This window comes from Microtus pennsylvanicus, chromosome 16 (assembly GCF_037038515.1).
Source record: "Microtus pennsylvanicus isolate mMicPen1 chromosome 16, mMicPen1.hap1, whole genome shotgun sequence".
Lineage (NCBI taxonomy): Eukaryota > Metazoa > Chordata > Mammalia > Rodentia > Cricetidae > Microtus > Microtus pennsylvanicus.
The window spans coordinates 43,601,041-43,614,673 of NC_134594.1; the positions used below are offsets into that span (position 1 = coordinate 43,601,041).

At 42.9% G+C, this 13,633-nt stretch overlaps 1 protein-coding gene across 2 annotated transcripts; it reads left to right on the forward strand.

The window, feature by feature from the left end:
* Positions 1-480: 480 nt before the first annotated feature.
* Positions 481-13,498, forward strand: Ppid (peptidylprolyl isomerase D). Of its 2 annotated transcripts, XM_075951017.1 has the most exons (10): positions 481-692; positions 2,366-2,506; positions 4,541-4,647; positions 7,263-7,451; positions 8,345-8,467; positions 8,615-8,721; positions 10,095-10,236; positions 11,910-11,996; positions 12,090-12,132; positions 13,260-13,498. In XM_075951017.1, the coding sequence occupies exons 1-10, from the start codon at positions 608-610 to the stop codon at positions 13,346-13,348; spliced, it is 1,113 nt and encodes a 370-aa protein (XP_075807132.1). In that variant the 5' UTR covers positions 481-607; the 3' UTR covers positions 13,349-13,498. The 2 variants fall into 2 exon arrangements, with proteins under 2 accessions (XP_075807132.1, XP_075807134.1); XM_075951019.1 differs by lacking the exons at positions 481-692; positions 2,366-2,506; positions 4,541-4,647 and adding an exon at positions 4,695-5,588.
* The last annotated feature ends 135 nt before the right edge of the window (positions 13,499-13,633 follow it).

Consider the following 13,633-nt stretch of genomic DNA (forward strand, 5'->3'; position numbering starts at 1 on the left):
AAGTTCTCAACATCAGGGGTTCGGAGTCTTAGGTCTAGACTGGGCCACTTACAATGTGTGGCCAAATGACAACGATATGGTAATGTTAACAGGATAGCGGTTGTTGATTGGGTGCCACAAGTTTATGTCCGGCATTCTGACAAGTAATTTACGTCTTTAAACTGGTAGGTGGGTATTTAAAAAACACTTTTAAATTAACTTATGTAGGCGCGCGCCTGAGTGCATGACACGAACTGCTCTGTAGACCAGGCTGGCCTCGAACTCACAGAGATCCTCCTTCCTCTGCCTCCCGAGTGCTGGGATTGAAGGCGTGCGCCACCACCACCCGGTTAAAGCAGGCGTTTTTGGTCCCATTTTTTAGGCGAGGGAACTGTTTCGGAGCGGCTCCTACCCTGTCGAGGCAGAGCCGGGACTACGGAGAGTTCTAAAGCTGCCACCACAGAGGCCGCACGCAGGAACAGAAAACGAGGGGGCGGAAGCGGAAACCAGAATACCGCTTCCGGCGCCGTGCCGGAAGGAGCGTTTCCAGCGTGCGGCCCGCTGCAGAATTTGTCCCCCTGTCGCGCACGTGCTGCCCGCGTCCTGCTCCCCGGCGCCTGCGGTGAAGATGGCGCACCCGTCCCCGGCAGCCAAGCCTTCCAACCCCAAGAACCCGCGGGTCTTCTTTGACGTGGACATCGGCGGGGAGCGAGGTGAGCGGCTCCCGGGCTCGAGGCCTCCCGGCTGCGCGTCTGCTCGGCTCCTGGAGGCTCGGGGCCTGGGGTCGGGAGGGAGCAGGCAGCCCGGATCCTCCCCGGAGCACGGCCTGGCATCCACGAGTTCAGGTTGCGACTGCTCCTTTGTAGGCGATGCCTTGGTTCCCGCGGAAGTTTCTCGAATTTTCTGTTTCAGGCATCGTGGCGTCCCTTACGTTTGCCTCTTGATTTGGTCGCGCTTCCCTGCAACCTTTGCACCGCCGTTTATTGTAAAATGAAATGATTGGATGGGCGTGGTGCATAGTTCGGGGTGCTCTTTGGGTAGCTGGCTGCAGGCCTCTAGTCACGCCATAGGACCCTTGGCACACGCAATATATCGGGAGCCACGGTGTCCTTTACCAATTAAAAGTGACTTGCTTAGTGCTTTTTCCTTGTTCCTGATTGTAGCCGAAGTTCGAGTAGGCGATCGTTTCTGCTATTTTGCAATCTTGCCATTGAGCGCCACAAATGTGTGGTTGCCTCAGATTCAGATCTAAGAAGTCTTAAGCCAGCGTTTCTCAAAACCTGTGGGTCGCAATCCCTAGGTTTCTAACGACCACAGGGTCACATATCAGATACTTACGATTCATAAAAGTAGCAAATTTACAGTTACAAAGTATCAACAAAAATAATCTTATGGTCGGGGGTCATCATACCATGCGGAAGTGTATTAAAGGATTGCAGCATTAGGAAGGTTGTGAACCCGAACCCTAAGCCCTTGAGAACCAGGAGGGGGACATGTTACTTTAAATACGGCTCTTTCTGAAACATGTTGAGAGCTGCTGGCTGGAAATACTGGGCGGGGAACAAATACGAATTTCCATGTGCATTCCCTTTGTTTTGGAACTAAGGTTTTATTGTTACTATCTTTTGAGTCGTTGGGAGCAGTTTCCATAGAGCACGGAGAGCGACTAAATTCTAAAAAGGCCAGGCAGCCCGACCATTCCTGCAGTATTTGTCTTCTGTTGGTTACATGGTGATTAAAAGTTCCTAACACGGGGCGCCTGAGACAGCTCAGCAGGTGAAGGTGTCCTTTCTATGCTGCTAATCAGCTGGATGCTGTAATTGGTTATAATCTCTGTGATGTTCAAATTTAGGTAGATGAAGTTCCCCTTAGACTAAATAGGAATATTAGAAAAATGACAGTAAAGCCTAACAGTTCCATAGCTGGGCTTATAGCCGAGGAAAATAAAGTGTGTATCACTCCTGTGTCAGTGCAGTGTTATTCCTAGTCAAGAAACAGCAGCAGCCTATTGCTTATGAAAGCATGGATACCTGCAGTGTGCTGTGTACATAGACTATAGCACTGCCCTTGAAGGGAAGAAACTTCACTTAGACTGCATAGCTGAACCTCGAGAAGTTAGGCTGAGTGAAGGACCTCACTCAGAAGTAAGAAGAAGGTTCCCTGGGGCTGGGAAGGTGTCAGCCAAAGGATACATACTTTCATTTAAAGAGAGGTAAGCTCAAAGGATCTGTTTACAGCATTGTAACTGTAGTTAATAGCATGTTGTTAAAGAGAGTTAGTGACCATCCAGTCCAACCATGTGTTACTCCCTGGTTAGGTATACTGGTTTTTCTCTTTTAATTTACCCATTTACACAATGACATGATTTCCTTTTCTTTTTCTTCAGTTGGCAGAATTGTTTTAGAATTGTTTGCAGATATTGTTCCCAAAACTGCAGAAAATTTTCGCGCGTTGTGTACAGGAGAAAAAGGCACTGGAGCCACAACTGGGAAACCTCTGCATTTTAAAGGATGCCCTTTCCACCGAAGTAGGTGTATAAACGTCTCTGGTTGTCCTGGTACAGACAGCAGTCCTGCTCCTAGGAGCTGAAGAAGAGTGGAAGGTTGGGTCAAAGGTCCAAGGACTTAATTTCTTGACGGATGCTTGGACACAGGTGATAGATAGTTCAGTATCACAGAGGCTTGGCTATGAGCAGTGGGGTTGATTGTGAGCACACTAAAGTTTATCTGCGGGGAAATGGACAGCCCAACTTCGTCTGTCTTCTGACTCTCCTCTCCCAACCATTTCATTGGGAAAGAAAAAGCATGAACGATAGATAAGCTGGTCTTAGGTCATTTGACAACCTGGGCAGAATTGTTTGAGAAGTCTCTGACTACTCGGTGTCTTGGACACCCTGGTAATGTGTGATTAAACTGCCATTTCACACGGATTATTTGAGTATTGTCCTGGTAGTTTGTAGGTTCAGTAGTCATAAGTTCAGGAGTTCTATGCTCTCATCTAATAAAAGTCTAAGTAAATAGTAAATGTTTATGGACATACCGTTATGGATAAATTACAGTATCGGTAATTTTCCTGATTGCAGGGAATTGAATCCAGGGTTTTACTATACCCTGATTTACACACCTACTCCAGTAGTTCAGTTTTCTTTCTTTTCCTTTTGTTTTTTGAGACAGGGTTTCTCTCTGTGTAACAACCCTGGTTCTCCTGGAACTAGCTTTGTAGACCAAGCTGGCCTCGAACTCACAGAGATCCTCCTGTTTCAGCCTCCCAAGTGCTAGGATTGAAGGCATTTGCCACCACTGCCTGGCTATAATTTTCTTAAAGATACTGTTAAGGAAAATGAACATTGATTTTTTTTTTTAATGTTTTAAACTTGATTTACTTTCATATTTAATAAGATATAAAAGTATGGTAATAAAAATGCATTTAGAAAACAGTTAACAGGAAGGGAAAGGTGGCTGAGCAGGTAAGAGCACTTACTGCTCTCTGAGAGGACCTAAGTTGGGTTCCCTGTATCCATGCCTGGTGCCTCACTACCTCCTGTAGGTACAACTTCAGGGAATCCGACACCTGGCCTCTGCAGGGACCTGCACAAACGTGACGTATGTATACATAGACCCACACACCAATGACTAATGCATAAAAGAAGAAAGAAACTAAAATAGTTAACACAGTAGATTTAACACTTTCCGAAAGCACTTGGCTAGAGTTGGAAACGTGGCCCGTGAACGCCCGTGAACTTAAATCACAAGCTGGATGACTAGGCTACACTGTTTTTACAAATGGGATTGGTAAGACACATTACTCTCAGTCTTGAATTTTGGGACATGTTAGACAGAGAATACTTTCCTGATAAGGCCCCGAGAAATATTTTGAGTGCTGGGGTTCTGCTTGGGTAGAATTATTGAGAGCTTAATACATTTTTGAGAGGGGGGGAAGCCCAAGGAAGTGGGACATGGATACTTCCCAACTTGTGTTTCTTTTCCTCTTGGCTAATTGTGTGTGTTTATTACTACAGTGTAGCCACGTGCTGAGTCCAGTGAACATGGGTGGTTTCAAACCATTGTCATATATATAGACACACACATACATATAAAATCTCTGGCGTGCATTCTCAGCACGTGTGAGTTTCCAGGTGCGGTCCTCATTGTGTGGTCAGTACTGTTAGGGGCAGTGCTGAGTGTTTGGCAGGAGTTATCAAGCAAGTGTCTACACAGTTTCAAGGAGTGAAATGCTTTGTAAGCAGTTCGTGTTGGAAGGGCACAGATGATCACATTATAAAATGGAAGTAGGGTCAGTTTAATGATTGGAACTAGGTCTGCCTTTTGTGTTTCAGTGACAATTTTATAGGGAGATGCCTTTGAATTAGTTCAAAAACTAATTTTTGGGAACCGGGTGAGTAATAAAAGTACGCTGGGGTTAGGGCTGATGGGGTGGAGGCAGGGAGGGCGAGGTGCCCTGCTGCAGCTGTGCTCAGGGCGCTGTCTTTATCTCTCGCTCACTGGTGAGCACTACCATGCTCTTCTGTTTCAGTTACTAAAGCCATATTCCTTTTCTACAGTTATTAAGAAGTTTATGATTCAGGGCGGAGACTTCTCAAATCAGAATGGGACAGGTGGAGAAAGTATTTATGGTGAAAAATTTGAAGATGAAAATTTTCATTATAAGGTAAAGAAAAATTCTTGATTTTTCTAATATAAAACTTATGCTTTGAGACATATTTGCATTAATGCACCAAGAAAAATATGTTTTGAGTGTGACCCAATTGCTCTCCTTCCGGAACTGGAGCCTTTTATGCCACACAGATGCTCCATCTCTCAGCTGCCTCCCTTTCCATATTGAGCTGGTTTTCGCCTAGTTGCTCAGGCCAGCCTTAGACTCACTGTAGCCCAGAACTCCCAATCCTTTTTACTTACGCTCCTTAGCAGCTGGGATGATAAACCTGAGTCAGCAGGCGTGGTATGGATTATATTTTTCTTATAAAAAATCATATTTCTAAAATGTTTGTAAGGGTGTGTGATGCTGGGTGTGCATGAGCTCAGGGTCTTGTGCATTCTTGGCAAGTTTTCTACCGCTTGAGCTACGTCAGAGTTCAACATGCATCTTCAATGTGGAAAGGGTTTATCCAGGACAATTTTATTTCTTTTTTTTTTTTTTTAAACAATTTTCTTTTTTGAGACAGTGTTTTACTGTGTAATCCGGGGTGGTCTTGAATTTACCGTCCTCCTGCATTGCCTCCTGAGGCTGGAATGAGACAGTGTTTTCCTGTGTAATCCGGGGTGGTCTTGAATTTACCGTCCTCCTGCATTGCCTCCTGAGGCTGGAATGGTAGATGAACGATGCCATACCTGGCGCAAACACAGACCTAATCCACTACAGTCAGTTTTATGTGCTTCAGTTAAGCCAGTGAGTTTTTAAGCTCCCATGGCAAAATTGATCCCAGGAAATTGTTGTCATTATTGTAAGGATGGTAACTTGTGCATCTTTATCCTTGAATCTGAAGAACAACAAAACCACCGCTAATACCCAGGATGTCAGGGGATTTCCACCTAGCGGATATGGTTAATGTTCGGGGTATATTGCACCATTCCCGTTTTAAGAACAGACATGTAAGTACAAAAGTAAAGCGATGTCTTTGGAAATGAGGAGTATAAGGAAGGTGATTTTAGGGTGAGTCGGAAAGAGAGTTCTGTCACTGCGCCAAAGAGCTAATCAAAGACGAGAGGCTATTTAAAACTCAAGGGACAGTGGGAGATAGTAATGCATAATGTGCATGTAAATGCCAAGTAGATTGATTGTATTTGTTTGTATAACTTTGGTAGGCATTGACTGTCCTTTATATGAAATGCTTTATTCTAGAAATATTTCAGGTTTCAGAATTACTTGGATTTTGAAATGTTTGCGTAGATTTTATAGGTTGAGCATCCCTAATCTGATCTGAAAGTTGTTGCTCAAAAGTTTCAGATTTTGTAACATGTCTGACTTTGGTTTTCAGATTAGGAAAGTTCAGCCTTTAGGTTGGAACTTGTTGTGTAGACCAGGCTGGGCTTGAACTCAGAGATCACCTGTCTCTGCTTCCTGAGTGCTGAGATTAAAAGCATGCGGAACTACACCCAGCCCTTGCCATAGGAGAAAGACTTAGATCAAGTTAGTGGGGGAGACCCTGAGGAGATTTGATCACATAAGTTAGGCAGCTGAAATTGTGCTAATTTGGGACGGAAATACAGATATCAAGAAGACAATGGTGACAGCAACAGGGAACGGCAGAGGAAAGCCAAGAAAGCGTACGGAGTGGTAAACAGTTAAAGGAGAGCACCAAACCGTGCTGTCAGGTATAACAGAGATTTCTGACCATCGCGTTGATGAAAAGATAGGCCTAAGAAAACGAAGACTTAGCTATGATTTTGTGAAAATTCAGTGACCCTGAAAGCTGAATTGGATTTAGGTGGGCTCACAGGTATCTTAGGTGTGGGAAAAGTGACCTTAGAGTTCTGAGGTGTGCACTAGAGATAAATGTTCAGAAAGTCAACGCTATGCAGAGTAGAAAAGCTTGGAAACTCTTGCTCTTGAACGTGCTGATTGCAAGATTTTCTTTTTTTCTTTTTTAAGATTTGTTGTATATACAGTGTTCTGACTGCATCCATGCCTGCATGCCAGAACAGAAGAGGGTACCAGACCTCATTAGGGATGGTTGTGAGCAACCATATTGCTGGGAATTTGAACTCAGGACCTCTGAAAGAACAGCCAGTGCTCTTAACCTATGAGCCATCTCTCCAGCCCTGCAAGAATTATTATTTTTTTGTATAGTCTCTGAGTTGTTCATTTACCTGCATAAAAGCCATAAGATTGGAATTATTTTCCAAATTAGTGAAGTACTTCTTGGAATAACTTGTCTCAGTTTGGGGAAAAGGAAGACTCATAATGTAGGCCAATTTCTGATTGTGGGAAGACTGTACAGGTATTCTCAGGAAAATAGTAACTGCCACTGAAAGAGCAAAGGAAATTGCTAGATGTCCTTAGTGTGGCATCGTCATCTTTAAGATTGAAGTGTAAGTGTTTCTTGCAGATGGCCAGTTTATAAATACCTACCTCTTAGACACTTTTGTTTTATCCATGTAAGGTTCTTAAAGTACAATGAGGACAGGATACTTACACACTTAGAGTGAAATTGACAGAGAAGAGTGAGTTGTGAGCACTCCATCTGTGTCAGGGGAGTCAGGAAGAGGAAATGCGGACTAAGGCCTCTAACTTTGTTTTCCTTGTAATGATTTTTCTCTCTGCAGCACGATCGGGAGGGTTTGCTGAGCATGGCAAATGCAGGCCCCAATACAAATGGTTCTCAGTTCTTTATCACAACAGTTCCAACTCCTCATTTGGATGGGAAACACGTGGTATTTGGTCAAGTAATTAAAGGACTGGGTGTGGCGAGGATGCTTGAAAATGTAGAAGTGAATGGTGAAAAGCCTGCCAAAGTAAGTAACAAGTCACAGGGCGACAAGCCTACCTGCTTAGCTGCCGTGTCAGAGAGGTGCAGCTTACACGGCTCGGATGACTGCTAGCTAGAAAAAGAGGAAAGAAGCTGGGATGCTTTTGCTGTAGGAGCCTGGATTGGCCACTTTTCTCTGAAACTTTTTTAAACAGTGGTTAAGAAGATTAGTTAAAAGGAAATCTGTTTATTTCTTTTTCCTTTGAAACAGGTAGACCTGCCTTTCCATGGATTGTCTAGTAGTCCTTTTGTCTCTCTGCTAATGCTACTCATGTGCCCAACAAAGAGGTTTTAATTCTTGTTTCAGCTTCAGTGTGGTCTAACAGTGACCTATGGAAGATTGCTGGAGTCTTCCCATACCCGAGAGGCTTTTGCGCCTGCAGTAATTATCTACAGCACATGCTAGGAAGAAGACAGTGAGGTCACTGCCATTTAACTGGAACTTTGCTGTAGATCTTGTTACTTTTCTTGATCTGTTTTTAGACCCTGTATAAATTGCTTAAGTGTTTCAGATTGTATTGTATTCTAAATGCTTGTGAAAGAGAGACACATTAAGTAACAAGACTGCAGGAATTAGAAAATATCTCCTAGGAGGCATGCCAATCAGCAGTACATGACAGAAAGACTGTTATCTCAGACAGCTTCATACACAGCAATGCAGGTTTCAGCTCACTGTGCTCGTAGCTCCCCGAACAGTAAAACACTGAGTAGTGACACTGTCGTGTTAGTGGGGATGTACATAAAAGGAAATGGCTGTAATTATAGCAGACAGATGCAGTCTGACATTAGTAGTAGTGTTGTATGTCACTCTGAGTTGTGAGTCTTTAAAGAGGGACTTAAAGATATTTAAATATTCACTTCAAATTCATATTTTTGCAGCTGTGTATTATTGCAGAGTGTGGAGAATTGAAGGAAGGGGATGACTGGGGAATATTCCCCAAAGATGGCTCTGGTGACAGTCATCCAGACTTTCCCGAGGATGCAGACATAGATTTAAAAGATGTGAGTACTTCCAGATGAGTACACTTTAACTTCTTAAATGAAGTAGAATAAGTAGTTCTAAAAGCATGATCAGCTTGTCATAATGATAGAACCTTAGCCTTAAGTCACATTCTTTACTAACATCCAACGTATTTGTATTTTATACAGGTAGATAAAATTTTATTAATAACTGAAGATTTAAAAAACATTGGAAATACCTTTTTCAAATCTCAGAACTGGGAGATGGCTGTTAAAAAATATGCAAAGGTTTTAAGGTAATAAAACATTTTTAATAAATTTTAAGACTATATAAACTGAATTATTTTGAGGTAAGACTCAGACTCATGTTTAGCAACTTGTTTAATAAAAAGCTGTATTGAAAGAGTTACATTTTTTTGCTGGGAGTGGTGGTGTACACCTTTAATCCCAGCCCTAAGAAGGCATAGGCAGGCGGATCTTTGAGTTGGAGCCTAGCATGGTCTGCAGATCTCACTCCATGACAGTTCCAGGCTACACAGAGAAACCTGACTTGAAAAAAACAACAACCTCTACCCCCAAAAGAATTACATTTCTCTTGTTGCCCTTTATTATTTGAAATATTTCAAAATCTGGAAAAGTTGAGGTGGGACTCAATTATATGTTTTTACCCTTTCAAACTCTAAAGAACTCGTAGGTAGCATATTTACTCCTAAGTATATCAGCACCTAATGTACTTGCTAAAGAGCAGAGGAGGTCTCAATCACTTACTCAGTAAGACCGCATTAGCAATGTCAAATACATAGCCTGTTTTAGCCCCTCCCCTCAGCTCAGCATGCAGACTAAGATATAAGATAGGTATTTGGCTGTAATGCTGCTCTTTGATCATTGCACCCAGGGCATTTTCTTTTTTGATAGAGCTTTTAGCTCTGTCTGGGCTGAAACCTGCTATATAGACAAGGCTGGCCTCAGACCACAGATCCACCTTATTATTCTGTGTGTAGCCCCCCCCCCCCATTGGAATTCGGAGTGTGAGTGAGTCATCACGCCAGGGCCCTCCACTGTGCCTTTGTTCTTTACTCATGTAAACGATTTATAACGGATATCTTGTGTGTGAATGCATGTGCCGTACATGAATAGAGAGGTCAGAGGACAACTTGTGGGAGTCAGTCTCTCTTCTGTGTGGATCCTGGGACTGAACTCAGGGTCTCAGGCTTATTTTTCTTTATGAGGCATCTTTTGGCTATGTGTTTTAAAAATTGTGTGTGAGTGTTTGTGCATGTATATGTTGGAGACCACCTGCATCAAACACAATATTTTGATATCAACACTACATTACTACATTGCCTCTTCCCACTGAATTCAGTCGTCCTAATGTAGGAATACAGGTTTGGGGCATAATTGTATTAGAAGGTGTATAATATGAACCTGAATTGTACATAGATATGAGAGTTATTGTTCGTTGTTACCATTGGGGGAAGTTGATGTTAAAAACTGTCCTCTGGAGAAGCAGGGCTACGAGTGTAGCTCAGTGGCAAGAAGGTGTGCTTAGCAGGCCCACAGCCCTAGGTTTCCTTTCCTGCATGTGAAGAACAAGTGTCGTCAAGTATCAGGTATAATGCTGAAGCAGCGGTGCGGAGTTACATGTTGCCTTTATTAATGTGTTCTCTAGATACGTGGCTAGTTCAAAGGCTGTTGTTGAGAAAGCAGATTCATCCAGACTGCAGCCTATAGCCTTAAGCTGTGTGCTGAATATCGGTGCTTGTAAGCTGAAGATGTCAAATTGGCAGGGAGCGATCGACAGTTGTTTGGAGGTAAGTCTTTGTAATGGTGAACCTTTGGAAGGAGTGTGATTTTAGTTTATCAGGGCAATAGTTAGAAAAAGGCAATGGTTCTTAATATATTTTAGTTTCCTAGGACCTAGTGAAATTTTGGATTTTCAATTCTTTCTGCTAATTCATTAATCTTGCTTTTAATTGTCACCTAATATGAACGAGGAATTCTTTTCTTTCTCAAAGCGTGTTTCTCTGCTTATTTATTTGTATTACGAGCTAGACATATACGAACACAGCCAGGAATGATGAAGAATGTAGGTATGAGTGTGGTTACGCACACCTGTAGTCCCAGCACTGTAGAGGTAGAGGTTGGAAGATCACAAAGTCATAGCTGTCCTTTGCTACGAGAGAGAGACCCTGCTCGAAAACGAAACTAGAGCATGTGTGTTGATACGCTCTTCTACCTGTGTGTCCTAAGTACAGTTTTGGCTTCTTGAAGCAGGGTCTCATGTACTTCAGGCTGGCCCAAAGAAGGTTTTCTTGCCGGCCTTTCAGTTGCTACGATCAGACATGCTATCACCATGCTGTACTTGGTGTGTTTTAATTTTATAGTTGGGTGTGCATGCACCGTGGTGCGTGTTCACCTTTATGTGAATAGCAGCAATTGAGCCTCGGTTTAGGCATGCATGCAAATGCCTTTTATCCACTGAGTCATCTCACTGGCTTTTATTTTATTTTTTTTTTAAAGCCCAATCCTCAAAAGGCTTATGGATAAGACACAGTGAGCAGACAGTTCCTATTTGGTATTGAGACTGGTTATCATTGGGATACAGAGAAAGATTTGTTCTAATAAGGGCTATCTTTGTTTTTGCACCTGTGTTCAGCAGGAACTACAGTGAGACCTGCATGTGCAGCTCAGTGGTGTGGTAGGACTTGGATAATAGTCACAGGGCTGCCCTTCAGGGATGAATGATTACAGGAAATGTTAGCATTAGAAGGGAACATGCAATAGAGGAAAGCTCACATATCTACTCTGGACTGCTTCACTTCTCCTGGGAAGCAGTAATACTCCATCTTAAGAAAAAATTCTCGCCGGGTGGTGGTGGCGCACGCCTTTAATCCCAGCACTTGGGAGGCAGAGGCAGGCGGATTTCTGTGAGTTCGAGGCCAGCCTGGTCTATAAAAGCTAGTTCCAGGACAGGCTCCAAAGCTATAGAGAACCCTGTCTTGAAAAAAAAAAAAAATTCTCAGTATTGGCTCTTTTAAGAGCTGTCATGCAAACAATATATTGCTTTAAAAATGTTATTTCAGGGGAGAGACCTGTTAAAAGGTGCTTATTTTTGTAGTATAACTGCCCCCTCGCCCCATCCTTGGAGTCTGTGTTCTCAGATTATGTAATTGCAGGTGGACTATTCTCTGATAAACATGTTATTGGCATCATTCCTTATAAACATAGTTGGAGAAGTAGTTATATGGCAATTGGGTGACTTATGTACCACTGGATTTTGGTTTTCAAGTGTTGGGCTGCCCTTGAGTTAATGACGGTATCAGAAGGCGACTGTATTTAAAACGTTTTCTAACAGGGTCCACTAGAGCTAGAAACCAGTGCAGAGCAGCATCTCCACACGCACTCAGCACCCTCTACTGGTAAACTCACTGGAGTAACAGGTACTTTTAGATAAAAATATTGATTTTATAACTTTTCCCCATAGGCTCTTGAAATGGACCCGTCAAATACCAAAGCACTATACCGCAAAGCGCAAGGATGGCAAGGATTAAAAGAATATGATCAAGCATTGGTAAATTTTGGTCCCATCGTTTTATAATAATCACCTTAAAAGTCCTAATGTCTTATGTTTCTTAAATTCTCCCCCTTTCTGCCCCCATTAAAGGCTGATCTGAAGAAGGCGCAGGAGATAGCCCCAGGAGATAAAGGTAAGTAAACTGGCAGGTTTTGTCGTGAAGCTTCATTTGTCCTTCAGAGGTGATCCTCATGAAGTGATGAACACATAACCTTGATGTATTTAGTTGTTCAGATACTGCAGAGTGCCTGTCACTGGGCCAGGCACTGAGTGTGTAGTAAATAGACCAGTATTCACGTCCTTCTCCTGTGCAGAGCTTACATTCTAATTCTGCTCAAGAGTGTACTACTAGCTCTTTGATACACCTTCATGCTGCTTCTACGACCCTTTCTGTTGGGATGCAGGTTCTGTGACCTCAATGCTAGTCAAAAAGTCAACAGTAAGATATAAGATAGAGTAATCATTGTAATTTTAAAGCTTGGGACATTCTTTCCCTAAGCTGAATGTGGCTATGACCAAAACACTGTGTGTTGGGTATGGTATGGAGTAGCTGTGATGGAAAGGAACTTTCTGTGTGTGGGGTACGGAGTAGCTGTGATGGAAAGGAGCTTTCTGTGTGTGGGGTACGGTACGGAGTAGCTGTGATAGAAAGGAGCTTTCTGTGTGTGGGGTACGGAGTAGCTGTGATGGAAAGGAGCTTTCTGTGTGTGGGGTACGGAGTAGCTGTGATGGAAAGGAACTTTCTGTGTGTGGGGTACGGTACGGAGTAGCTGTGATGGAAAGGAGCTTTCTGTGTGTGGGGTACGGTACGGAGTAGCTGTGATGGAAAGGAACTTTCTGTGTGTGGGGTACGGTACGGAGTAGCTGTGATGGAAAGGAGCTTTCTGTGTGTGGGGTACGGAGTAGCTGTGATAGAAAGGAGCTTTCTGTGTGTGGGGTACGGTACGGAGTAGCTGTGATGGAAAGGAACTTTCTGTGTGTGGGGTACGGTACGGAGTAGCTGTGATGGAAAGGAACTTTCTGTGTGGGGTACGGAGTAGCTGTGATGGAAAGGAGCTTTCTGTGTGTGGGGTACGGTACGGAGTAGCTGTGATGGAAAGGAACTTTCTCTGAGGTAAAGCAGATGACAAATGGCTCTAGGTCTAAATATTTCTGCTAAAAATGTGGCCATGGCAGGGGATAGCTGTGTTATGACTACACTGTTGTTTTTCTAGTTTTTTAGATGCTTTGAGAATTAATTCATTGCCTTTCTCCCCACAGCTATCCAGGCAGAATTGCTTAAAGTCAAACAAATGATAAAGGCAGAAAAAGATAAAGAGAAGGCGGTGTATGCAAAAATGTTTGCCTAAAAAGAATTAAACCGTGCTGAACTATTACATGTTGATTATATAAAAGATAATATAAGTTACTGTCTACCTGTGATCCCTGATTCTTTGTCATCACTGTTTACATAGAAGTACTGACGTAGTTCTTCTTTAATAAAGTGTTATGAAATGCAATTCTGTCTCCATTTTCATAAAGAATGGTATCTGGCCAATGTTTAAATTTTCAAGTCTTAAAATTAAGTTTTGGGGCTGGAAAGATGGCTCAGTGTTAAGAACTTGCTGTTCTACAGGTCCTGAGTTCAATTCCCA